At 35.1% G+C, this 27,721-nt stretch overlaps 1 protein-coding gene across 3 annotated transcripts; it reads left to right on the top strand.

Annotated features, from left to right (window-relative positions):
- Window positions 1-1,160: 1,160 nt before the first annotated feature.
- RabX5 (RAS oncogene family member RabX5) lies at window positions 1,161-27,721 on the top strand. 3 transcript variants are annotated; one of them, XM_067786681.1, is made up of 9 exons: window positions 1,162-1,209; window positions 1,278-1,673; window positions 11,023-11,124; window positions 11,194-11,258; window positions 11,318-11,451; window positions 22,275-22,500; window positions 22,662-22,700; window positions 26,058-26,181; window positions 27,636-27,721. In XM_067786681.1, exons 2-8 carry the CDS (start codon window positions 1,450-1,452, stop codon window positions 26,132-26,134), a joined length of 867 nt encoding a protein of 288 aa, XP_067642782.1. In that variant the 5' UTR covers window positions 1,162-1,209; window positions 1,278-1,449; the 3' UTR covers window positions 26,135-26,181; window positions 27,636-27,721. The 3 variants fall into 3 exon arrangements, with proteins under 3 accessions (XP_067642781.1, XP_067642783.1, XP_067642782.1); XM_067786680.1 differs by having other exon boundaries at window positions 1,161-1,673; XM_067786682.1 differs by lacking the exons at window positions 26,058-26,181; window positions 27,636-27,721 and having other exon boundaries at window positions 1,161-1,673; window positions 22,662-22,773.

Genomic DNA, 27,721 nt, shown 5'->3' with positions numbered 1-27,721 from the left:
AATTTTCAATTCCCTAACCGTTTCAGCGGCGGAAAACCTACATATACCGCATCCTTAAGAGCATCCTAACTAATGGCATAGCAATCAACCCTAATCGTCCCCTCCTCCCCTAAGGACACTCCCCGAATGCCTTGGGGAGAGAGTTATCGATGTTGGCGGTCCTTTTCTGGATGCAGATCCGATACGTTACGATACCAAGGCCGACCATCTCGGGAACGATTTTTTATGACCACATGCAACTTTCTAGGCCATACCGCCCCCCACGCCCTAGATCTATGAGGAGTTTAGGGGTCTCTAGAGCCTCGGTTGTTAATGCAGCAGGATTCGCCACGGCTAGGTGAGGTTGACAATTGGGTTTGGAGAAGTTATATATTCCGCTGACAAACTGAAAGGGTTGCCCTATACAACCCCTTGAATCTATGCGGTATTTTAGTCGCCTCTTACGACAGGCATACCTACCGCGGGTATATTCTAACCCTTAACCCACGGGGGGCGACTGGTTGAGTTAGAAGTCTTCTATACAGCGTCTATAACTTCTGCTATGATATTTATTGTGGATTGCTCTCTCCGGAAAGCATACTGCCGGCGAGAAAGTTCCCCCTTTATGTTGCCGTGAGGCGTTAATTTGCAAGACTCCATCATTTCATCTTGCTTGGGTGTGCAAGATTCTTGTTTGTAGGTTTCATGCTATACACAACTGTTTTAAGCTTTTGTTTGAGGAATGGTTTCACGTTGCGGTCTCTTTCCTGTCAAGGTGTTACGGAAATATTATAATAAGTTGTTGTACACATTATTTTGCACACTTTATCGCAAGTACATTTTTCATTGCTAGTAACGGTTTACGTCCAAATTTTTTTAGTGATAAGTTTAAGCATTTTTTTTTCACAAAACACAAGTTCACTGCGACCTTTTTGCTAGCCAAGTAAAAACTTGTAAATTACTTTACGCATTGTGTTTATGTATGTATGTAGGAATGTAGCATTTTTTTTTATCAATTAACCAGTTTTTATCAGCCCCAAAATACCCAAATATGAACACCTCCCCCAAAACCTTGTTTAACTAAATGGTGTTTTTGAAGTCCGACTTTAACTCGTTTACCCGACTTCCAACTCAATCACAAAATCGTTTGCATTACTAAATCACCTGCGCACAAGCTCATATCAAAAGTATAGCAAATTCTCGGATTAAAGCATAACATATACCTCCCATGTAAATATATGCAATAAAATCATCTCACTTTTGCAATTGGTTATTTTTTTTTTTTGCGGTTTCCGAAGTGCGTATCGTTCAAGTTCAAAAAAAATTTCCGTTTTTGTGGTTTATGAGTACCAACAAGCAATGTTACAGTTATGTGGCTCTCAAAAATAAACAAATTTCATGTCAATCGATTTATCTTAAATAATAAATAAAGCACAGTTGTAATTGAACATTAGATTAAATACGAACGAAATGACGGAAACTCATTCTGTATTGCCGTTATTAATGCCAGAGAGGCAATTGGTACGCACTTTTCCAGCGCCCTATAACGAGGCCATTTCACCGTATGCCGACATGAAGGATTTTTCCAAAGCAGTGCGTTTTGAGTCACAATGGCAACCAAAACTAAAGTTACGCCCACGTAAGGTCATATTAATTGGCGATGTGGCAGTAGGAAAGACAACAATGGTGAATAGGTGAGTTGAGCTACGAGTGCTAAGATTGCTACTGATATTCACAGTGAATCTGGTTTATCTCTATTTTACTTCCTTTATATTAGGTCGGTTGAATGTTTGTCCGCTTTTCATACAAATCTTGCAATCGATTTTTAAGGAACTTCTCATTGTGCTACAAATGTGAAACTTTACACATAGGTTAGAACACCGCGACAATACAACAAAAGGAAAAAAATCCGTTAGGTGGCGCACTGATCGAAATAATTTGTTTGCCCGCTTTTCATACAAATCTTGCAATAGATTTTTGGGTAACTTCTCATTGAGCTACAACCGTGAAACTTTACACATAGGTTAGAACACCGTGACAATGCAACAAAAGGAATAAAAATCGGTTAGGTGGCGCAGGGATCGAAATAATTATATAAGAATTTGAAAATTTTAAAACCAGCTTTTAAGTGACTTCTCGATGAGCTAGAGACTTGAAATTTCAAACTTAATTCAGAGGTCAGTGACAGCCGATGACACGATACAAAAAGATTCGCTAGGGGCGCACGTGATGAGATAGTTAGCAAAATCGTACTAAACGGAGGGAATTTTGGGATTGATTTTTATGTAAGTTCTCATTGAGCTACAACTGTAAAACTTGACAGATAGGATAAAACGCCGAGAAAATTTAAGAAAAGGAGAAAAAAATCCGTTAGGTGGCGCACGGATCGAAATATTTAAATAAGAATTTGGAAATTTGGTGTTTTGAGATCGATTTTAAAGTTACTTATCATTGAGCTACAAACATGAAACCTCAGAGACAGGTTAAGACACCGCGACAAAGAAACAAAAGGAGAAAAAAATTCCGTTAGGTGGCGCATGGATCGAAAAACTTAGATAATAATTTGGAAATTGGAAACCGGGTTTTAAGTAACTTATCGAAGAGCTGAAGACTTGAAATTTCAAACTTAATTCAGAGGTCGATGACAGCCAATGACACGATACAAAAAGTTTATCTAAGAGAAAAGAAAAATAAAATAAACAAGTAAAGGTGTCTAAGTTCGGGTGTAACCGAACATTATATACTCAGCGTGAGCTTCAATTGTACATTTCATTTAAGATAAATTACTTTTCTACAAAACACGTGGCACCGCCCGTTTAAAAAAAATGTCTCCCCATTTCTTCTTACAATAAAACTTGATAAGTGAAATATCATTGATTGAAAACTATTTTTTGCTAAGTTATAGCTTATTATTTTCGTCTACTACCCTTTTAAAAATCTTTTATATAAAAGTGGGCGTGACCTTAAACCGATCTCGTCCATTTTTTCTAGAAATATTTCCTGCTATAGTTAAAATTTGTGTACCAAATTTTATTACGATCCGTTAATTTTTCTTCGAGTTGTGCTCCCGAAACATAGAAAATTGCTTAGTGATAACAGGGGCGGTGCCACGCCCATTTTCAAAAATTTTAGTATTTTCCAATTTAATGTTACAATTCAATTTAGAAAGTAAAATTCTATTGATACAAAGCTTTTTTTCGCTAAGATATAGCTTATTATTTTCGTCTACGACCATTTTAAAAATCTTTTATATAAAAGTGGGCGTGATCCTTAACCGATTTCGTTATTTTTTCTTCAAAGCATTACTTATAATAAAGGCAAGCTCTCTGCCGAATTTTGTTTCGATAGGTTAAACAATTTTTGATTTATGATTAATAATATTTGTAAAATTGATTTTATCACAAGTGGGCGGTGCCACGCCCATTTTAAGAATTGTTTATCAAGAGTCTCAATATTAGTCCACACGTAAAATTTCAACATTCTAGATGTATTTATAGAAAATAATAATTTTCTATATAACTTTTAATAATTTATTTAAACTTTATTTACTTTAAAAGATATATTTGATGACTGAAATATTTTCATTTTTTGATAATAAAAAATAATTAATATAATAAGAATAAATTTAAAATATAACAAGTATATTTGTTATAAGTAGATAACTCTACATATACTCCCCCTCCAGTGAAACGAAAAATTTATTTTTTAAATGTTAATTTATAGTGTATATTGATTACTGTAAGAATTTTGTGTTGTAGTTTGAAAAACATACATTTGAATTTTGTGTTAATTGTGTGAAAAGTTTATGTTGGTATTGATGTAAGTACTCAATCTTTTGATGATTCGATATACTTAATAGCTTATTTTAAGTTGTTGTTATGTTTACTTATTGCATTAATATTTTATGTATATTAATATTTGGTTGTGTTATTGTTATGTTGTTGAGGTTAAAAATCACTTAATAGCTATTTGTTAAATAATGTCAATTATAATTATGTTTTTGAAGAACCTAGAATCAGGTTGAATTATAGTAGATGGCAACTTTGTGTGCACCATTACTCAAAAATTACAACTTGTATTATGCAGAATATATGTTCAATATATAATTGTACTCTGCATAATGTATGTCCAAGTTGTTGATAAGGAATGAAAAGTTGGTTCCTTTAATTGTTTGAGGGTTAAATTGTCATTGATTCATGTTATGTTAATGAGTATAAATTGAGTTTTTAATATGATTTACATTTCAATGTATTGTATGTATTTCGTTAATATTTATTTTAAAAAATCTTTAAGAGATTTTTTAAAATTGTAGAAATTTGTTTGATTTTTAAAAATCAAAGCTATTTTTTTTTTTTTTTTTTGTAGTGTATTGTGTTATTTTCGAATTGAATATGAATTAATTTGCATTGCGGAGTTTGTATGTCTGTTGTTGTAAAATATTGTATATGTGTAGATGATAAATATTCTTGAATATAAACTGGAGAAGAAGTGCGTATAATTAATATAAATAATAAATTGACTATTGTTTTAAATCAATTAATATAAATTTTTAAGCAATGTAACATTAGTATTCTAAATAGAATTATTTTGTTTAGATTAAATTTACATTTCATAATGTAACAAAAGATTGAAGAAACAAACTTTTTTAAATAAAATATGAGTATTAGTTGTCGAAAAATGCAAAAATTTTGAACAATACAGCTCACTAAATGGTAATATCATTATACTGGTACTACTAATTTATGTGTTACATTTATTTTGATATTTTTAAATTTTAAAAAAAGTATAATTTTCAAAAATAAATTATACGTTATATGACTTGTTAAGTAGATTATTAGTGTCAATTAAAAAATAAATGTGGTCGTAGACCAAAATTCATAATGTTAAACATATATATGTATATATATATATATATATTTATATATTCAGCATATCAAGTTTAGTATAGCTTTTGAAAAAATGAGGCGATTCAGGCAATGTTTCGAGAAGATTTTTAGATGAATTAACGTATGAAGCTAATATGCTCCTCTGATGCCGTTTGGAATACTTCATAAAGCATTGGTGAAAGATATTGCATTGTCACATTAAGTGTTTGTGTATTTCTCATTTTGTATTTATCGGGAAATATTGCATTCTCATTACAGTCGTCAGTTGGACGACGTGGGCTATTCAAACTATCTGCCATCATGTTATATGAACTATTTGGTATAAATGAAATTGCCGATGATGTCGATTAAAGAGAATTTGTATCACTTTGATAAAGATGTTGTTGTTTTTCGATAGAGGCACATGCACGTTCACGTAATGTTCATTGAATACGCGTAGTATGGATTTAATCGGATTGCCGTCCATTTGTAAGTTAACTAAATATGCCAAGGAGGTTTATGACAATGGTAGATTAGTTATTGAATTATTTGTAAAATCAAGTTTTATTAGATTATTTAACATCGAAATTTCATCCGGGATTTTCGTAATTTTGTTATCGCGTAAATCGAGAATAGGTCAGAAGGTCAGAAGGATCGTTGGTAGGATCGCCAGATATAGAAAATAATAATTTTCTATATAACTTTTAATAATTTATTTAAACTTTATTTACTTTAAAAGATATATTTGATGACTGAAATATTTTAATTTTTTGATAATAAAAAATAATTAATATAATAAGAATAAATTTAAAATATAACAAGTATATTTGTTATAAGTAGATAACTCTACATATTATTTACTAAATAATCAGGTTTTCAATACCAATCTATTCTGGGTTCAGGTAAGCTCGTGTATCAAATTTGGTGAAGATATTTCAACATTTACTTAAGTTATCGTGTTAACGGACAGACGGACGGACGGACGGAAATGGCTCAATCAAATTTTTTCGATACTGATGATTTTGATATATTGAAGTCTATATCTATCTCGATTCCTTTATACGTGTACAACCAACCTTTACCCAATCAAAGTTAGTATACTCTGTGTGCAAAGCACTCTGAGTATAAAAAATTTTAAGCACTTCCTTTATATAAATGAACGAAAAGCGCCGAAAAATGCCTCCTTATATAATGACATATTCTTGCTAAACTTTTATTTTTAAATTTTGACATAGAAATTGAAAAAATATTTATGAGAAGTAAAAATATAAAAGTGGAGCACATATTACTTGGATTGGAAAGTTGGTAGGAAAGGAGATATTAGCCGTGTTTTTTAACACGCGCGTATACGTTTCGTTTGCGCGTGTTAAAAAACGCCTATCTTCGCTTAGATAATGCTTAGGAGACCCATCTAGCGGCTGTGGTAAAACAACTAGCTACAGCAACAGGGTGTACCGAAAAGCGGAGACGCAACGCTCTGATGGCCATAGGGTATAACATATAGCTGAATCAGTTGCGATGAATTGTGGACACACATATAATACATAGAATTAGTGTACAGGGTGAAACAAAGACACATATTTCAGTTACATCTGAGTATAATGCGTATTGAAATTTAGTAGGACAAAATTTATGCGCAGCAATTTCAGAGGTGTATTTATAGTTTGTCTCTTAGCAGTCAATATAAAGTTTAAGCGTAAACGGATATACGCGTGTTAAAAAACACGGCTATTATTAGTCAATCAATTGCGCTCCACCTTTATATTTTTACTTCTCGTAAATATTTTTGCAATTTCTATGTCAAAATTTAATAAAATAATTTTTAAAAAAATTTTAAGTTAAACGGTTTTATTGAAAACAATACTTACATGAAGTAATAATAATACTAAAAGCTAGAAAATAATGAGGTAGATGATAGGTACTAGTAATCACACTCTCATCAATCTAGGGCGTTGATCAGACAATTAAATAAAAGCATTGGGCGCGTGAAATTTCTAAAAGTGTGAGACGTAGCATAATCTGATTAAGGTTCAGTCTTTCTTATGACTATCAATAGAAATATGACACGTCCAACGCTTTTATTTAATTGTCTGATCAACGCCCTAGAGTGATGAGGAGTGTGATGACTAGTACCTAGGACCTACCTAATTATTTTCTAGCTTTTAGTATTATTATTACTTCATGTAAGTATTGTTTACAATAAAACTGTTTAACTTAAAAGATTTTTTTTAATTATTTTATTTTCAAGTTTTTAGTCTTTATTTAATTGCCTATTATTTCTCATTCTATTTAGTTCATTTAGTGACTCATTATTACAAGAACTCTTTCCTGACCATTTGTTACGATCTAAGTCCTCAATACATAATCCTTCCAAAGACTACTCAACTCTGCGCCACGTATGTTTGTCCCTCCTTCAACTCCAAAATATTTTGATGTCACTTCTACCGGGCTATATGTAATGTGGGCCGCGATAACCTCCGAAGAGATTTTAGGCCGAACTTCTCTTCCAATTTGCGTCGTGCTCCTCTTGATTTTCCCTACAAATTGGCCGGACGGGACCTACATGTTTTATGCCGACTCCGAACGGCATCTGCAAGGCAGATGTGTTTTCACTGAGAGCTCTTCATGGCAGAAATACACTCGGAGCGCTTGCCAAACACTGCCGAGGGCCAACTCCGCTTAGAAAAATTTTCTTCTAATTGAAAAACCTCATTTCTAAAATTTTGATGTTGCTTTACCCGGGGTGTGAGCCCTGGGTTCGTGTGTGTTAGGCGGAGCACGCTACCATCACACCACGGTAGCCGCCACCGACCGCCGACTGTATGTAATATTTGTTCCAAATATGTGCCAAATCGGACATCATAGGTCGCTTTCTATTCATCTATGTATTATGTGTTCCAAATATGAGCCAAATCAAACAACAAATACGATTTTTGTGAATATCTCGATCCTTGCGCCACCTAGCGGCAATTTTTTTCATAGGTCGTTCCAAATATGAGCCAAATCGGACTACAAATACGGTTTTTGTGAATATCTCGATCCTTGCGCCACCTAGCGGCGATTTTTTTCACATGTCGCTTTCTATTCTTGTATGTATTATGTGTTCCAAATATTAGCAAAATCGGACCACAAATACGGTTTTTGTGAATATCTCGATCCTTGCGCCACCTAGCGGCGATATTTTTCTTATTTTTACACTGTCATCGGGTTCTGAACTTTATTCCAAGTTTCAAGATTTTAGCTTATCGGGAAGTTACTTAAATTTGTACTACAAAATTCGTTCCCAACGGCCGTGCATGCGGCCAGGCCTGTCAAGTCAAGCTAAATAAAACCGTTTAAAAATAAAAGTTTAGCAAGAATATGTCTTTATATAAGGAAGCATTTTTCGCTGATTTTTGTCCATTTATATAAAGGAAGTGCTTAAAATTGTTATACTCAGTTGAGCAGAGCTCACAGAGTATATTAACTTTGATTGGATAACGGTTGGTTGTACAGGTATAAAGGAATCGAGATAGATATAGACTTATATATATCAAAATCATCAGTATCGAAAAAAATTTGATTGAGCCATGTCCGACCGTCCGTCCGTTAACACGATAACTTGAGTAAATTCTGAAGTATCTTGATGAAATTTGGTATGTGGTTTCCTGGGCGCTCATCTCAGATCGCTATTTAAAATGAACCATATCGGACTATAACCACGCCCACTTTTGCGATATCGAAAATTTCGAAAAAACGAAAAAGGGCGAAGATTCTTTAACAAAGATGGATATAGCGATGAAACTTGGTAGGTGAGTTGAACTTATGACGCAGAATAGAAAATTAGTAAAATTTTGGACAATGGGCGCGGCACCGCCCACTTTTAAAAGAAGGTAATTTACAAGTTTTGCAAGCTGTAATTTGGCAGTCGTTGAAGATATCATGACGAAATTTGGCAGGAACGTTACTCCTATTACTATATGTATGCTCAATAAAAATTAACAAAATCGGAGAACGACCACGCCCACTTTTAAAAAAAATTTTTTTTTAAGTCAAATTAAAAAAAGTTAATATCTTTAGTATATAAGTAAATTATGTCAGCATTCAACTCCACTAATGATATGATGCAACAAAATACAAAAATAAAAGAAGTTTTCGAAATGGCCGTAGCTCCGCCCTTTTTCATTTAATTTGTCTAGGATACTTTTAATGCCATAAGTCGAACAAAAATTTACCATTCCTTGTGAAATTTGGTAGGGGCTTATTTTCTCGGACGATAACTGTTTTCTGTGAAAAAGGGCGAAATCGGTTGAAGCCACGCCCAGTTTTTACACACAGTTGACCGTCTGTCCTTCCGCTCGGCCGTTACCACGATAACTTGATCAAAAATCGATATATCTTCACTAAACTCAGTTCACGGACTTATCTTAACTCACTTTATCTAATCTAATCTAATTAAGGCGCGATAACCTCCGAAGAGATCTAAGGCCGAGCTTCTCTTCCAATTTGCGTCGTGCTCCTCTTGATTTTCCCTACAAATTGGCCGGACGGGACCTACATGTTTTATGCCGACTCCGAACGGCATCTGCAAGGCAGATGAGTTTTCACTGAGAGCTTTTCATGGCAGAAATACACTCGGAGCGTTTGCCAGTCACTGCCGAGAGGCGACCCCGCTTAGAAAAATTTTCTTCTAATTGAAAAACCTTATTTCTAAAATTTTGATGTTGCTTAGCCCGAGAGTTGAACCCAGTGCATACGGTGTGATAGGCGGAGCACGCTACCATCACACCACGGTGGCCGAAATCCGACTATGACCACGCCCACTTTTTCGATATGAAAAAAGGGATGAAATATGGTAATTGGATTGGTTTATTGACGCAAAACATAACTTTAGAAAAAAACTTTGTAAAATGGGTGTGACACCTTCCATATTAAGTAGGAGAAAATGAAAAGGTTCTGCAGGGCGAAATCAAAAGCCCTTGTAATCTTGGCAGGAATACTGTTCGTGGTATTACATATATAAATAAATTAGCGCTACCCGACAGATGATGGTCTGGGTCACCCTGGTCCACATTTTGGTCGATATCTCGAAAACGCCTTCACATATACACTACCACCACTTCCTTTTAAAACCCTCATTAATACCTTTAATTTGATACCCATATCGTACAAACACATTATAGAGTCACCCCTGGTCCACCTTTATAGCGATATCTCGAAAAGGCGTCCACCTATAAAACTATGGCCCACTCCCTTTTAAAATACTCATTATCACCTTTCGTTTGATACCCATATTGTACAAACGCATTCTAAAGTCAACCCTGGTCCACCTTTATAACGATATCCCGAAAAGGCGTCCACCTATAGAACTAAGGCCGACTCCCTTTTAATATGATACCCATATCGTACAAACAAATTCTAGAGTCACTCCTGGTCCATCTTTATGACGATATCTCGAAAAGGCGTCCACCTATAGAACTAAGGCCCAATCCCTTTTAAAATACTCATTAACACCTTTCGTTTGATACCCATATTGTACAAACGCATTCTAAAGTCACCCCTGGTCCACATTTATGGCGATATCTCGAAAAGGCGTCCACCTATAAAACTAAGGCCCACTCCCTTTTAAAATACTCATATCACCTTTCGTTTGATACCCATATTGTACAAACGCATTCTAGAGTCACCCCTGGTCCACATTTATGGCGATATCTCCAAAAGGCGTCCACCTATAGAACTAAGGCCCACTCCCTTTTAAAATACTCATTAAAACCTTTCATTTGATACCCATATCGTACAAGCAAATTCTAGAGTCAGCCCTGGTCCACCTTTATGGCGATATCCCTAAAAGACGTCCATCTATAGAACTATGGCGCTCTTAAAATACTCTTTAATACCTTCCATTTGATACACATGCCATACAAACACATTCCAGGGTTACCCTAGGTTCATTTTCCTACATGGTGATTTCCCCTTATTTTGTCTCCATAGGTCTCAACTGAGTATGTAATGTTCGGTTGCACCCGAACTTAGCCTTTCTTACTTGTTTTAGTTTATTTTTATTTCAATAGAGAAATTTTCGTGGCACGCACAAATATGAAATGAACTTAGTCAGCCACGAAAAGTAGTTATAAGCGGTTAGAGACTAAATACTTACTGAATACTAATATTCAGACTTTTCTATTTTATTGATTAATAGATTCTGCTTCGATAAATTTGCCGAAAAATATAAAGCTACTGTTGGCGTTGATTTTGAAATAGAAAACTTTAATATATTGGGACAAAATTTCACACTTGAAATGTGAGTAGTAAATTTAACTCGACAAAAAAATTGTATCTAACTAATCGTTCATTTACTAATTTTTTTAAGGTGGGACACAGCCGGCCAAGAACGCTTCAAATGCATTGCACAAGCTTATTATCGAAATGCAAATGGTTTGTTTGTTCATCAAAATATGCGCAAATAGTTATTTAATTAAATATATTATTCGCAGTTATAATAGTCGTTTTCGACATGTCCAAACCGAAAACCTTAATTTCAGCAACAAAATGGCTCAAAAGTGCATTAACTGTGAACACAATACAAATGCCTTTAACTTTTTTAGTTGGCACCAAGTCAGATTTACTGGTAAGCTCAAACGCACAGTTGGTATTATGAAACTATCTCTTTCAGGATCACTCCGTTTTAAAATACTCATTAACACCATTCATTTCATACCCATATCGTACAAACACATTCTAGATTCACCCCTGGTCCACCTTTATGGCGATATCCCGAAATGGCGTCCGCCTATAGAACTATGGCCCACTCCATTTTAAAATACTTTTTAATACTTTCCATTGGATACTCATGTCATACTAACACATTCCAGGGTTACCCTAGGCTCATTTTCCTACATGGTGATTTTCCCTTATTTTGTGTCCAAAGCTCTCAGCTGAGTATGTAAAGTTCGGTTACACCCGAACTTAGCCTTCCTTACTTGTTTTAATGAAGTTGCTATCTTGGTCTAATTTTCTATCTATCTATCTATCTATCTATCTTGGTTAAATTTGGGAGTTAGGTTAGATGTGGATTTAAAATTTTTAGCATATTTAGCGTTTACTTTCTATCAGGATTTGACAGACAACGTAATTAGTATTTTTTTCGAAAAATTTAATTACTTTCTTCCATATGCATGTAAAATTATCCCACTTCTGAATTTTGCAAAGCGCACCAACGAAATTTATTCCAGGATACTGACTGCTGTTTGTTCATTAGGAATATAAACGGCGTTATGTTAGAGCTATTACATCACCTTTGAAGCCAAAGGTAAATCAGAAACATTTCATCATGGTTTTGTTAAAATACAATAACATTCCGTCATAGGGAGAATGCTGCTTTCATTTTTTCATGTGGATCGTTGATTCATATTCTTCTAAAATCTTAAAAAAACAAACGGTATTAAAAACAAGCATATAAAAAGTTCCATCAATTACAAACTTAAGATCTCATTAAACTCACACTAATATAGACGCCTATAAAAAACCATATTTATTAGGGCGGGTTGATTTAAAAATCGCTCATTGCTCTGTGAAAATCGTATTCTAGGGATCAAAATAAGAAACTTTGCCGAAGGAACCATACCTCTAAAACGAATTCCGATGTCCCCCCTTTGGGTCGAACTTTCGGGTAGGGGCAATTTCAATTCTACCTGCTGCGTCTTGTGGTGACTTAAAAAAACAACACAAGCAATTTTACGATCTGCAATTGTGTCACAGTGATACCTTCACTTTTTAAAACGGTTGAATAAAAAACCCACACAACTATGTTTACGTCATGCAAATGCATCACAGTGATGCCTTGGTTTTAAAAGGGGGTTGTAAAAACGCTAATAGTTTTTTTTAATTTCTTTTCTATTACTAAGTTAAATTCTTTTTTCATTTACATATGTTCTGACTAAACAAATTTCTAAAGAGAAAAATAAACTCCAAAAAGAAAAAACATAGGCATTTCAAAGTGGGATTTTTCAAAATTTGCCCCTACGACCCAAAGGGGGGGACATCAGAATTCGTTTTAGAGGTATGGTCCCTTCGACAAAGTTTCTTATTTTGATCCCTAGAATATGATTTTCACAGAGCAATGGGCGATTTTTTTGCCTCCCCACAAATCGACCCCGCCTAATATTTATTCTTAAACAATAGCGTATATATCTCATCCCTAAGTAAACGTAGAAAATATTTCACGTTTTCTAAACCAAATGTACAACACTCCGGGAACGCGCCACTTACGCAATTAATATTTTTTCGATCTGAACCTGCATTTAGCGCCAAAAGCTAAATACAAAATGTGCATTTTATGCATTAAAAAGGTTAAGAAATGCTGCGCAGAGTTTTGTAGTTTTTTTTTTTTTTTCAACTAAAAACTCAGTTTCACACATTTTTAAATTTTCTGTTGCATAAAGAAAATGTTTGACAGTAAAGTGGAATATTTTCTCATTTGCTATGGATTCTACACAGAGGGAATAACACTAATACATATTTACATATGTATACTATCGAAAGCAGGAAAGGGTATGTGGAAAACAATTTGTAAATGTCCTTCCAAACAAATATCGTTTTTTAACAATATCATTAATTTTTATATGTTCGAAGCTTAACGACGATTTTTTCGAAACCGTCATATTCGACATCTTCCATTTTAGAGAGGGTGATTTCACTCTAACGAATTGTCTTCTCTTATCTCTTGCAGGATACTTCATATAAAAATTTAAAGCTTCTTGAACGTACGGAAACTTGTTCTCTGAGGATTTCTTAAATTATTTTTCATACTTCACTGTCATAAAAGTTGTATTCATAACCAACACTTTGAAATATCAAAGAACCGTCAGATAGCCGAATAAACACGTTGAGCGAATGTAGCGCAATATATTTATATCATTAATTTAACGTAAAATCCCAACCGTTTAGTGGATCAAAAATATTCAACGGTGCGTTCACTCAACGATCATAGTTGGGGGTAGTGAACTGAATTCTGATTGCACTACTCTTTCATTAGCACATGGCGGAGCCATACAAGGTGACAGCAAGGTGACATACCTACATTTTTTTCACTCCCACTCAGCTGAGTGAAAGACAAAAAATGTCATTATTGGAAATTTTCTATGCGTCACTTAAATGAGTGAAAAAGAAATTTTGTCCACTAAGCTGAAGCTGAAAAAATGTTCACTACGAGGGCCCGTATCGTGTTTTACGATCACGGATCTTAAACCATTTTAACTCAAGCGATAGAAATGAAACGGTCAAGGTTTTTTACAACAACAATCAATTATGGATGTTATGAGTACGAGTTGTCCCCATCTCACTTATGTTATTACTCCGTTACACCATCTAGAGCCATTGTGATTTCAAACATAGTTTTCGATCGTAACACACGTTACGGGCCCAGCTTTTAAATTTAGTGAAACATTTTTCAGCTTCACTACCACAATAGCTGAGTGAGGCTGGTATTTTTTGCATAACCAATCAAATGTGAGTGAAGGCTGGCGCATTAACCCTTTCGCGGACGTTTCCGTGGGTCACAATAGAGATAAACGCTTCGGGATTTCAGTAATATATTTTAAATCACTAAACGGTTGAAATTCTTTGATAAAAAATATATTTAAATTTTGCGGATATTTCCGTCATGTCCTATTTATAGAACAAACTTTATAACAAAGGGCAAACCTGTAAATTCCGCCTTCACGGTTTACTCTGCGCTAGGCTCTGCCTCACAAAGATTCGGTTCCTCTTCTGAGGTATCATATGAACTCTCATCAGAATTTACATCTGCGTCATCGAGGACAAACAAATCAAGATCGTTCTGCCCAATTTCATTTTCACAATTTTCAGTACTTGCAACTCTCGGTGTGTTACATTGTGGTCCATTTTCCTCATCGGACTCGTTATCTGAACCTCGATATCTTTCGTGTTCCTTATTTGGCCCATAGTCTGGGTCGTAGCCGTAGTCTCCGTCTTCGCTGAGGGGACTGACTTCAAATTCAGCATCAGAATCGAGTCCTTCAAAAGTCTTAAGAATTCGATATCGTTGTTTGTTGTATCCATTCATATTTAAACGATTTTATTTAGCTTGACTTGACAGGCTGGCTGGCTGGCCGGCACGAATTTTGTAATTGAAATTTAAGAAACTTCCCGATAAGCTACAAGCTTGAAACTTTGAATATAATTCAGAACCCGATGATAATGCAATAATAAGAGGGAAAAAATCCCATAGGTGGCGCATGGATCGAAATATTTCAAAAAAATTTGGAACACATAATACATACATGAATAGAGAGCGACCTAGGGAAAAAATCGCCGCTGGGTGGCGCAAGGATCGAGATATTCAAAAAAACGTATTTGTGGTCCGATTTGGCTCATATTTGGATCACATAATACATACAAGAATAGAAAGCGACCTATGAAAAAAATCGCTGCTAGGTGCCGCAAGAATGGGGATATTCCAATAATCGTATTTGTGGTCAGCTTTGGTCCATTTTTGGAACACATTATATATAATACAATAATACATACATGAATAGAAATCGACCTATGATGTCCGATTTGGCTCATATTTGGAACAAATATTACTTACATACAGTCCGGTAGAAGTGACATCAAAATATTTTGGAGTTCGAGGAGAGACATGCGTACGTGGCGCCGAGTCGAGTAAAGTCTTGGGAAGGATTATGTATTGAGGACTTAGATTGTAACAAATTGTCAGGAAAGAGTCCTTGTAATAATGAGTCACTAAATGAACTAAATAGAATGAGAAATAATAGGCAATTAAATAAAGACTAAAAACTTGAAAATAAAATAGTTAAAAAAAATGTTTAAGCTAAACGGTTTTATTAAAAAAATACTTACATTAAGTAATAATAATACTAAAAGCTAGAAATAATTAGGTAGCTTCTAGGTACTAGTCATCACACTCCTCATCAATCTAGGGCGTTGATCAGACAATTAAATAATAGCGTTGGACGCGTCAAATTTCTATTGATAGTCATAAGTAGGACCAACTGAACCTCAATAAGGTTGGGCTACGCCTCACATTTTTGCAAATTTCACATGCCCAACGCTTTTATTCAATTGTCTGATCAACCTAGATTGATGAGGAGTTTGAAGACTAGTACCTAGGACCTACCTAATTATTTTCTAGCTTTTATTATTATTATTACTTCATGTCAGTATTGTTTTCAATAAAACCGTTTAACTTAAACATTTATTTAATTATTTTATTTTCTATTAAAACAGAACGCATAATTCTCAGACTTATTTTATAACTCAACTAGTTGGTTATAATTTTATTTTTATTTGTAGATATTCACACTTCTTCATATAATTTTCACTTTACTTACGTTACAAATTTTCTCTTTCCCACCGAAGAACTAAACTGTTCTGGTAAGACGCAACTCACTGAATGCATGAAAAACTTATGTGATATGCCGCATTGATTCTATAAAAAGAGCAAGTTCTAGTTTGCATAAGGAAACTTTTACTTCGATTCTGTTTAACATAGATTTCAAATGAATAGAATTTATAGGGACACTTTAATTTAACCAACTCATGGCTTTGCTTTCTAGATAGTGACTGATCATTTATTCATTCTTTTCATACAATATTCTTATTACTAATTACATCTTGACTTCTATTCTTAAAAGGTTGCATTTCGTTACATTCTTATACGCACATTGTTATACCCAGGGCCGTAGAGAGAAAATCCGGGCCCGGGACTAAACAATTTACGGGCCCCCTATAAAAATCCACTAAAACATTTGATTAATTTGAATTAATGACGTCTCAGTCATGAATCATCCATCAATTACATCAAAAAACATTTTTCCAACATCAGCTAAATGATTTTTGGACTAAGAGCTGAAAATAAAATTAACACAAAATATTTACTATTTATACTGTTCTATTGTAACGTAGAAATAAAATTCTCTTTTAACAGCCACGTATTGCTTTAAATAATCTTTTCTAGTTAAATATTTGGTAACATTTTAGAACATTTCTGATAAATTTAATGATGATTATAAATTTTAATTATTCAATATAGAAGGTTATAATAATATCAAAATTTAACTGTCTTGCCAAAATGGAGCGTGGTAAGTCCTGAAACACGCTCTTGAGATGAACACGATTTATGAAAGCTTTTGATTCTTGCAAGGACGCTGAAAGAACGTTCTGCACTAGCTACAGTGACAGGTATAGAGCAAAAGATACGTAAAGCAACACCAATGTTGGGGAAAATTGTATACAGATTTTGAACATAGATGGCATTTAGCAATTCGAATGAATTATTTCGCATTCTAAACTTTGAGAAACGTCCGAATTGTATTTTTCGACAAATTTTGCACCGCTCGCCCGAACCGTAATTTCATACATGTCTTCAAATTGCCACAAAAAGGAAAACGTCTCGTTCAAATTTCTCATAGCTGCAAATCGCTCAGTAATGCCAGTTATTACCGAATCAACGATCACCAAGAATGTATCGTTTTTAAAATCAGACTATGGATCATCCGTAATAATCTCATTTCCATTATCTTCAAAACGTCTTTTGGGGTTTCTCTTTCGAATGTCCGGAAAAATTGGCGAAATGTTCAATTGAATAGCAATTGGTTTGCATTCGTTCAAAATTGTTTCCCATTGGTTCCTGATCAACTTCAAATCAGCTCAACAGCTATGGTGACGTCTTTAGCTTGGAGGACCACGTTTTTTTCATTAATGGTAGTCAGTACTTTGGACCAAATTGAGGAGAGCAAGATACATTCGAACTTGTTGATGTAATATTTCCGTATGCTTGTGCAGTCAAATTTAGTTTAATTAATGCGTTTAGTGCTTGTGTTAATTTTAGAACATCGTTTGCGTATGGTCATGATTACCTCAATTCTAGCCGACCACCTAGTGTCTGAAAGACTGTGAAGAGAGTTCGGTACATTTTTTTAGGATACCCGTGTTGTTGTTGTTGTAGCGATAAGGACACTCCCCGAAGGCCTTGGAGAGTGTTATCAAGTAGATGGTCCTTTGCCGGATGCAGATCCGCTACATTCCGGTACCAAGTCCGATCATCTCGGGAATGATTTGTTATGACCACATGCGACCTTCTACGCCTTCCCGCCCGTCTGAGGATGTCCCATCGCTGTGGACGGCGCCTGAAAATAGTAAAACATTTTTGTACAACTCTGAAGAAAGTAATTGCAGCCGTACAACATTCTGCAGCATCAACACCACATAAATTGAGACTGTGGGTTGCATAAGGCTAGTAATCAGCATTCGAGTTTTTGTCGAGAATGTGACGTGATGCTCCGTTGTAAGCTCCTTTCATATTGGCGCCGTTATCGTACCCTTGTGCACGACAATCTTTTAATGGGATTTCATGTTTACCTAGAGTATGGCACATTAAATCAGCGATTTCCTGACCAGTTTTTTGGTTACAATCCACGAAAGCCAAAAACCGTTCTTGAATTGTAAAATTTGTTGCTTTCGAATTGAAATGGAGGTAGCGCAAACTGAACGTAGTCAACGTGACTACCATCAGGCGTAGTATCAACGATAATAGCAAAATACTTGCCTTTCTTGCCTTGATCTAAGATAGTTTCCCTCAGGTGCTTTGCACACTTTTCTATAAACTCGTTCTGAATGTCTGCGGAGATAGTGAAGTTGTAAACGTTTGTGCTGCTGTTGTGAAAACCTAACTTTCTCCAAATGATCTCTAAGTATCGGATCTTAATGGCTTATGAGATCTTAGATACCTAAAAAATGTCCATCGTTTCGTTCACCGAGATATATACTTTCGCCTTTGAAAACTAGGCCTCTTTCACCCAAAAATAAAATACTGTCCAAAATTCTATATAAAATTTCTTTCCACTTTTGAGTTTCAGTGATTAGCTGGTCATTGATAAGTGTATCAATTGTAGCCTCCTTTTGAATTTGATTTTGTAAATATCGCCATTGAATGTAACATTTAATGTGATCTTGAGTATTTTCGTGTGATGGAAAATTATCGTATAGCTTCTTCCATACCTGGAATTTCGAATATCGGCCAGGACAACAAATTTTAGGTCGATTTAAAGTATTGGTGCTTAACAGACGACATGGTAGGCAATAAAAAGCATTGCTACTGGCACTCCACACCAACCATTCACGCTCCACTTTCTCCCCATTTGGCAAGATTCTGTTTAACAACCAGGTAGGAAATGCCTCGTCATGACGAGCACGTCGAAAAATAACAGGACACTTTTGATGACCTCGACGAATTATTTCGTTGACTTCTTCGTATCGCAAAAAATCATCATTCACCGATGTCGAAGTCGTTTGAATAATCTGGACTTTGATACAGCGTTGGTGGTATTGTTGGAAGAATTTTTGAAGATGAACCTTCATCAGTGTCACCACGATCTTTATGATTTCGGATTCATGTAAACATACATTTTTGTTTGATGTTTTCATTATCTCCTCACTGTTCGAAGGTCCAGGCAAAAAATTATTATCAATAGTCGAATCGGATGTGGAACCTGAATGGTGAACACAATTGTGCGTGATATCAGAATAGTGTGCATTTACACAGTCACTTTAATTTACTTTAATCCATTAATTACAAATAACGGTAATTTTTATTTTCCGCTCAGAAAATAACAATTGTTTTCGAGTTTTCTTATTTCGCTTGAAAAATTACCTTTAGTTTTCGAGTGAAATTACGACGAAATGCAGATATTCGTTGCTTTTGAAATTCGGCTTAAAAATTGCACAAGGAACTACTAAAAACTCTCCTGAATTAAAAAAAAAATCTTAGTACATCTAAATCGCGGGCCCCCTCAGAAACACCGGGCCCGGGGGGAATACCCCCATTCCCCCTCCCCTCTCGTCGGGCCTGGTTATACCCTATATATGACACACTTATTTTGCGAATCTGTAAATTAACATCGAATTGACTGCGCGACCTACAGGTTTGCCCCACATCCTAAAATAGTTCATAACGGCAAACCCTGCCATGCCCCTGTATTTTTAACCAAATTTGATGGCATTTGCCGTTTTGTCCGCGAAAGGGTTAATGCACTACCCCCAACTCTGGCAACGATTGATCAACAATTGTGTTCGCTGAAAGCGCCCATTGTGTAAACGTTTGTAAACGATATTTACTAGGAAAAGTACCTTTATTTTTAACGTCAGCATTACTTAAATGGGTTCGGAATAATTTAATTAAACATGGCTGTCGAAAAAAGGAAAATCCTGAATGAGTAAATAACAATTTTGCTGTCAGATCCACATGCTTCTCCAAAGGAGACTCTAATTACCTTTCTTAGCTGAATATTTTGGCATAAAGTAGGATTGAATGAAATCGCTAACAAAAGCAGTAAATAAATTAAGTTATGTATAGAGTTGGGATTCTACCGGGTATTTACCATTTTCATGGCTAAATACCAGGAAAATACTCGGAATATTCCTTTTTTGTATCTTTTTTTTGGGTATTTAAAAATCATTTGAATCGAGGCTGCTTGCAATTACAATTCAACATTTAAATTTATACGTCATTTGAAATAAAAAAAATTTCGTTTTGATTTTAAACAAACAACCCAGCAAACACTCGGAGTCAACAATTAGTCTGAAAGGAGTCCAAACTTTGGATCGTTTGCAATCGTTATGAACTCATTTAGGAGCCTAAAGCGAATGCTATATGCTCATATTTTGCCTCTAACATAAGTCTTATACAGGCCTCCTTCCGATATCATATATGAGCCTTATCGGCGTCATATACTTCTAATTTTGAGTATTTTAATGACACTACTTCAAGGCTTTTAGGAAGAGTTTTTGACATATATCCGAGCGGAAAACATAGGGGAGAAAATTGTTGTGATAAAACTCCCATGAAGATAAGATAGAAATGAAATAAGTATTAGTTGAATTAGCAAACAAAGCTACCCCTCATACATGCTCACGGCGCTCATAATTTAAGAATCCGAAACGAATTCAAAATAAGTGGGCAATGTAGGAATCAGAAAAGCGTCGAAACGTGTAAGAGGGTAAAAGAAAATTTAATTTTTGCCTTTTAACGGCCTAAAAGCTCCTAACCTAGCATGTAAAAATTATCGTTTACCAACTATATATGTTGATCACAACGAGTTTGGAACAAATTTTAAAACTTTGTTACGACAATTTTTCATTTTAATACCAAATGAATTACATTGTACATTTTTGTTACACTTTCTATTCTTTTTTTGTATCAGCATCGACATTTTTCCGCTCATGGACGCTTCTCGACATTTTTAATGTGACCGCTAAGGTGCCACGCTCTGTTCAGGTGTGTCGAACTATATATGACCCCAATAAGCGCTGACGATGTCTAATAAATAGGCCATATAGGTGTGTCAGATAATCAGAGTTTATTTGATTTAAAAATGACACCGGAGAGTTCCAGTAGAATATAATATGAGCTGTTTAAACGCCTTTTAAGACTTATGTCGGACTCTTATTTAGGTTCAAATGATACACGTTAATAGGCTCATATAGGACGACCATTGCAAGAAGAAAATACATTGGTTTCGACCTCCCGACATACCGACTGTAAACGCTCCAATTTAGATATTTTTCCGACTCTTTTTTGACTTAAAATGTTTACTAGGTAAACTTAAATTTTTGCATTTTTGAAAAACGCTGGATTACACATTAAACTAATTCAACCGATAGCGTAATGGATAACTACCCACCAATATAGGGCAAATTGGGTACATTTTGGATTGAATTTGTGTGTCTGTTTCCCATATTTTCCAAAAGGTTATTTTTACCCTTCTTTTCGGTAAATATTTGGGTATTTACCCATTTTTACCATACACATTAGGCCGGGTCGATTTGTGGGGAGGCAAAAAAATCACTCTGTTAAAATCATATTCTAGGGATCAAAATAAGAAACTTTGCCGAAGGAACCATACCTCTAAAACGAATTATGATGTCCCCCCCCCCCTTTGGGACGTAGGGGTAAATTTTGAAAAATCCCACTTTGAAATGCCTATGTTTTTTCTTTTTGGAGTTTATTTTTCTCTTTAGAAATTTATTTAGTCAGATCATATGTAAATGAAAAAATGAATTTACCTTAGTAATAGAAAAGAAATCAGAATTCGTTTTAGAGGTATGGTTCCTTCGGCAAAGTTTCTTATTTTGATCCCTAGAATACGATTTTCACAGAGCAATGAGCGATTTTTAAATCGACCCGCCATAATACACATATAACCAATTTACCATTTGGGTATTTACCCCTTTCCCATCTCTAGTTATGTATATAAAGGATAAAAGTAAATACTCCTTTTATAATTTCAACTCTGTCCGTGTTCCCATGGCTGCATAACCCCCAACGTAGTAATAAAAGCTCATTAAGCAATTTCTTTTCTTTTTAAAAGGTCAACAAATTTACTTAAAATATATTTTACCTCTATTCTAAAGAGCAAGGAAGAGTTTGTGCGTGTCGAACGTTTGGCAGCGGAAGTTGCTGAGGGCATTAAAGCTGAATATTGGTCGATTTCAGCACGAACGGGTTACAAAGTAATCGATTTCTTTCAACGTGTAGCCGCACTATCCTTTGAGACCGCCTGTAAAGATGTAATTATAGAACGTCATTTTCTGGAAAAATCCCATGCAGTGCGATTACAACGAAGGTCAAAACAATGTGGTTAGTTACATAAAATATACAGCACAATTCTAAATAGTTCTTTCCTATTTTATGTAAGAACGGAGAGAATCTCCACGTGAAAGTTATTTAAAATTGAGCTAATAGTTTCCTCGTTGTATTATATATGTATATACAATAAAATGAATATCAATCTATTTCAGATTTTCGCAAAAACTATTTGAGCGCCAAAGGATCTGCAAGTAAGAAAAGAAATTTTTGTACCTGTTCATGATTTTCGAATTTAATTTAATTTATTTAATAAATTGTTATTTATAAAACAAGCTAACGTTGTATATTTTTTGGTAGAATAATAACTGATTTACCACTTTCAAGAAAATTTATATTATGCTTTGTTCGAAAAATTCACTTCCGGCGTATAAATGCCGCTACCTACCAGTGTTGCATTCATAGAACTTCGAATTGTTGAGGCGCATTTACATTTAAAGTTGCTTCTGTCGCTTCGCCGGACTGATTAGATCAATATATAGCCGCACATATGCACAAATGTGTGGAATGGAAAGTTGGGCATTAGCTGTGTTTTTTTTTACATCTATAGATATTTACGCTTAAACTTTATATGGATTGCTAAGTGTCAAACTTTAAATACACCTCTGAAATTGTCGTGCATAAAATTTGTCCTACTAATACTCATTATACTCAGATGTAACTGAAATATGTGTCTATGTTTTACCTCTAAAAATGGTGTGTATCCACTATTCATCGCAACCGATTCAGCTATAAAAAAAAAAATGTAAGGCGCGATAACCAACGAAGAGATCTAAGGCCGAGCTTCTCTTCCAATTTGCGTCGTGCTCCTCTTGATTTTCCCTACAAATTGGCCGGATGGGACCTACATGTTTTATATCGACTCCGCACGGCATCTGCAAGGCAGATGAGTTTTCACTGAGAGATTTTCATGGCAGAAATACACCCGGAGTGTTTGCCAAACACTGCCGAGCGGCGACCCCGCTTAGAAAAATTTTCTTCTCTTTTAAAAACCTTATTTCTAAAATTTTGATGTTGCTTTGCCCGGGGTGCGAACCCAGGGCATACGGTGTGGTAGGTGGAGCACGCTACCATCACACCACGGTGGCCGCCAATTCATCTATATGTTATACATTATGGTCACCAGAGGTTTGTGTCTCCGATTTTAGGTACACCCAGTTCTGTAGCTAGTTATTTAACCACTGCCGCTAGATGGGTATCCTAAGCATTATCTAAGCGAGGATAAGCGTTGAATATATCCATAAATGTAACAGGTCATAATATAACTATGTTACCAGTTAGCGAACCCGTTCCGTAACCATAATCCTATTGGTGCCGTACCGAAATAGCACTTGAAATACCCGTACGCACTGTAATCGTATTCGTAAATGTACAAATTTCCGTGACAGCACTATTATGGAGTTTAAAAAATAAATAAATAAATACTTGGCAGATTAAAGGGCCAATTAATGGTGACTTATCCATAACCAGATAAAACAGCTGATCGAACCAACCTTATGGAAATCAATGTAATCAATTAATGGTGCCATAAAATAACGCTAAAGCCATAACCATACCATAGCAACCAGTTGGTTTTTGGATTCTCGCCATATCCATAACCGAAAAATATTTGAGTTGGTGAATTTAATAACTTTTTGTAGATTTTATTCATTATTTTGGATACGTTATGACTAAGAGACTTATTTTTTGTGGAATATGTTTGTAATTTTTTGCGTTTTCTTTATTTTTATGAAATTTTCACGATTTTTAGGTTAAGGCACCATTAATCGATCACATTGGAGATGGTTATGGATATGGGTGTGGTTACGACTATGGCGTAGGGTTAGGGAAGTTTAATTGGTCCTTAAGGCCAAGCTTCTCGTCCAATTGCGTCGTACTCTTTTTCATTTTTCCTACAAATTGGTGGCAATCAGAAACTAAATCAGTGAATGGAAATGAATGAAAGCAGAAGGAAAAAATCTAAGAATAAGGCGACTTTATATAAAAGAAGGGAAGTAAATGTCTAAAAAATGAATGACAAGAAGAGGCGTAAGAAGTAGATGGATAATTATAATGATAATAATGATATAAATATATAAGGCAACAGGCAACAGCTATGGCTTATGTCACAGTTACGGTAAGGAATAGAAAGGAAAACAAAACAAAGGAAATAAAAATGAAGGAAAAGGAAAGTTAAGTTAGGCATAGTTAGATATGAGCGCGTGTAGATACCATTACAAAGACATAGAAAGTTGACATAAACCAAATCAGCAAAAGCTGAGAATAACAATTTCTTTGACATCCGCTACTTTACCAGAAAGAATTTACACAATTTCGCTTGAATACAGCTTTTTTACCTAGCTGCTTTCACCAAGAATACTTACGCAAGGTTGCCACCTATTCGCTTTCCAAAAAAATTTAAATATACATGCCTAAGGCCCACTTGCAGAACGCCAAGTTTTTTTTTGCTCAGAGTTAATTTAAAAGTTTGTCAAAAATATAAGAATAACGCCTCATGTCAGGTTAATCCTGAGTTAAAAGATAACTTGCCGTGGGCCTAAATGAGTATCAATTAAAGGTAAAATATAATAGGGTTCATACCCAAGCGGGAACATGTTGAAATCGTTTTCGGGACTATATCGGGAACATTTCGCGAATGATTCGGAATTCCCCGAATTGATCTCAGTATCTTTTCGGAGCCATCTCCTTATAATTGCTTTGGGACTAAATCGGGAAAATTCGGATGATTTTAGAAACTTTTCGGCCTCAATTAGAAAAACTGGATTGTTTTTATAAACATTTTGTGACTATTTCGAGATGATTTCAGGACTGATTCGAATTGACTGGGAAGCCTTTTCCGAATTTTCTAAAGAGGCTTTACGAGATAATTTCACTATCATTTCGGAATTGTTTGTCATTAGGGATTGTTTTCGGAATCATTTAAAGAGAAGGGAATACTTTCGGCACCATTTCGGGTCAACTTCCTTACTACTTTGGGATCATTTCGAGACTATGCCGGGATAGTTTTCGTGGTTATATTGTGATTACTTGGAGACTGTTTCGAGATCATTGCGGAAATATTTGATGATAGCTAGTTCCTGGCCAGTTTTGGGTTAAATTCGGTACTGTTTCAGAATCATTAAGAGACTAATATGGGAACAACTTTGGGTCCGTTTCTAGATTAATTGGTGCATAAATTTGATACTGCTTCAAATTCGGGATTTTTTTACGTTTTATTACTGAATTATTGTGGAAATATTTTTTTACTAGTTTCTGAGCTGAGTTAGAATGGGCCATGATTTTCTTTCCAAACTCATTTCATAATGAAACTATTAACTAATATGTATTCCATTACGAAATTTTTTCTCGTCACTGCTGCGTGATTGCTATATTTGTTTATTACTCCGATTGGCATTATCATCATCGTTATTTCCATATTTGCGTTTTCCACATTATGCAGTAAATAAACCGTGTAAGATTTGCAATTGCATGGTATTTTGTGATAATTTTAATTAAAAGTAAAGATCAAAGAAATGGTTATTCTAATTAACTTTTATCTAACTATTTCACAGATATGTCAGTCACCCCATGCCATTTCAAAATTTGCAATATGGGACGCAAGCGGAATGCACGATTTTTTGAAGACTAAATTTAGGCGCTTGCCGATGCTTGGCAGAGGAATTTAACAGAATTCTGGTGCGTGGCAGAGGAATTTAACAGTTTTGCAATTTTCCAGAGGAATAACAGAATTCTTGTGTTTGGCAGAGGAATTTAACAGAATTCTGGTGCGTGGCAGAAGAATTTAACAGAATTCTGGTGCATGGCAGAGGAATTTAACAGAATTCTGGTGCGTGGCAGAGGAATTTAACAGATTTGCAATTTTCCAGAGGAATAACAGAATTCTTGTGTTTGGCAGAGGAATTTAACAGAATTCTGGTGCATGGCAGAGGAATTTAACAGAATTCTGGTGCGTGGCAGAGGAATTTAACAGATTTGAAATTTTCCAGAGGAATAACAGAATTCATGTGTTTGGCAGAGGAATTTAACAGAATTCTGGTGCATGGCAGAGGAATTTAACAGAATTCTGGTGCGTGGCAGAGGAATTTAACAGATTTGCAATTTTCCAGAGGAATAACAGATTGTGTTTGGCAGAGGAATTTAACAGAATTCTAGAAATATGTATGTACATATATTTAAGAATTTAATTTGCAATGCATTTGAACTTAAGCGAATGCATTCGTATGGCCATGATGTAAAAAAAACCACTATTATTAGCTTATGGCGCTGCCAAAGTGTCAACGCGCGGGATGAAACAACTGGAGCAATAAGGGAGATATCTGTTTAATTTGAATAACAGCATTATTGTGCAGTCGTCTGCTTGAGAAGCTATGGCCAGAGAACACTTAACTCTCTGCCATTGAGATAAGATCTGTGTAGGCAGTGGCGTAGCAATAGGGTGACAGGGCTGGCAAAATTCCACGGGCCTCCTACCCAAGAGGGCCCCGGGCCAAAAGGCCGCTAGCTTATTAATATTTTTTGGATTGTATTTGAGTGCGTTATTTTATTTGAAAAATATATTTTCTTAAGTTCTGATTAAAGTCCAAAGTGACACAACTAGTGACCATGATACAATTTCACGTTAATCAAATGCCTTAAAACTTTTGAAAATTTGTCTAGAAGAATTGGAAAGGTATCGACATAAGTTTGAAAATTTAAAAATGGAAGCAAATAGTGTAGTAGAAAAGTGGTCCATCACCCTTGAATTTTCTAAAACTCGTCAGAGGATGGTAAAACGCAATTTTGATGAGCTTTGCGAATATAAGCGTCCCCAAGATCTGGAAAGTGTGTTCAAAGTGAATATATTTTATCGAATAAACAGACTGAAATCGCGTTTCATTCCAATGAATGAAAGAAATTGTTTCAAATTTCAGAGTTTTGCAGCCTTCCACTTTAAAAGTTCTAAATGACACTGATCTATTAAAAAAAAGCTCTTGGATTGCTTGTTATATATAAAAAAAAGATGTATCTGAATCATTTGCTAGAGGAATTCTTAGTTTTCAGTACACTTTCATAGACGAAATAGAAAATTCGTCGAGTATTAGAGAAGGTCTCTATTTATTAATAAGAAAAAATCATTTTATGTCTTGCAGATTTCCTGAAGTATGCACTGCATTTCTGTTACTTCTTACAATTCCTGTGACTACCACTGGTGCGGAACGATCATTTTCAAAACTAA

The sequence above is a fragment of the Eurosta solidaginis genome, chromosome 5, assembly GCF_040869045.1.
Source record: "Eurosta solidaginis isolate ZX-2024a chromosome 5, ASM4086904v1, whole genome shotgun sequence".
NCBI classification, from domain to species: Eukaryota; Metazoa; Arthropoda; class Insecta; order Diptera; family Tephritidae; genus Eurosta; species Eurosta solidaginis.
The sequence above is the reverse complement of the archived record's forward strand: the minus strand, read 5'-3'. Positions and strand labels throughout refer to the sequence as shown.

Excerpts from the sequence above, each read along its gene's own strand:
- RabX5 (XM_067786680.1), top strand. The coding sequence starts at position 1,450 with ATGACGGAAACTCATTCTGTATTGCCGTTATTAATGCCAGAGAGGCAA. Across the intron at positions 1,674-11,022 it reads AAGACAACAATGGTGAATAG|ATTCTGCTTCGATAAATTTG; the intron begins GTGAGTTGAGCT and ends ATTGATTAATAG. Across the intron at positions 11,125-11,193 it reads CAAAATTTCACACTTGAAAT|GTGGGACACAGCCGGCCAAG; the intron begins GTGAGTAGTAAA and ends AATTTTTTTAAG.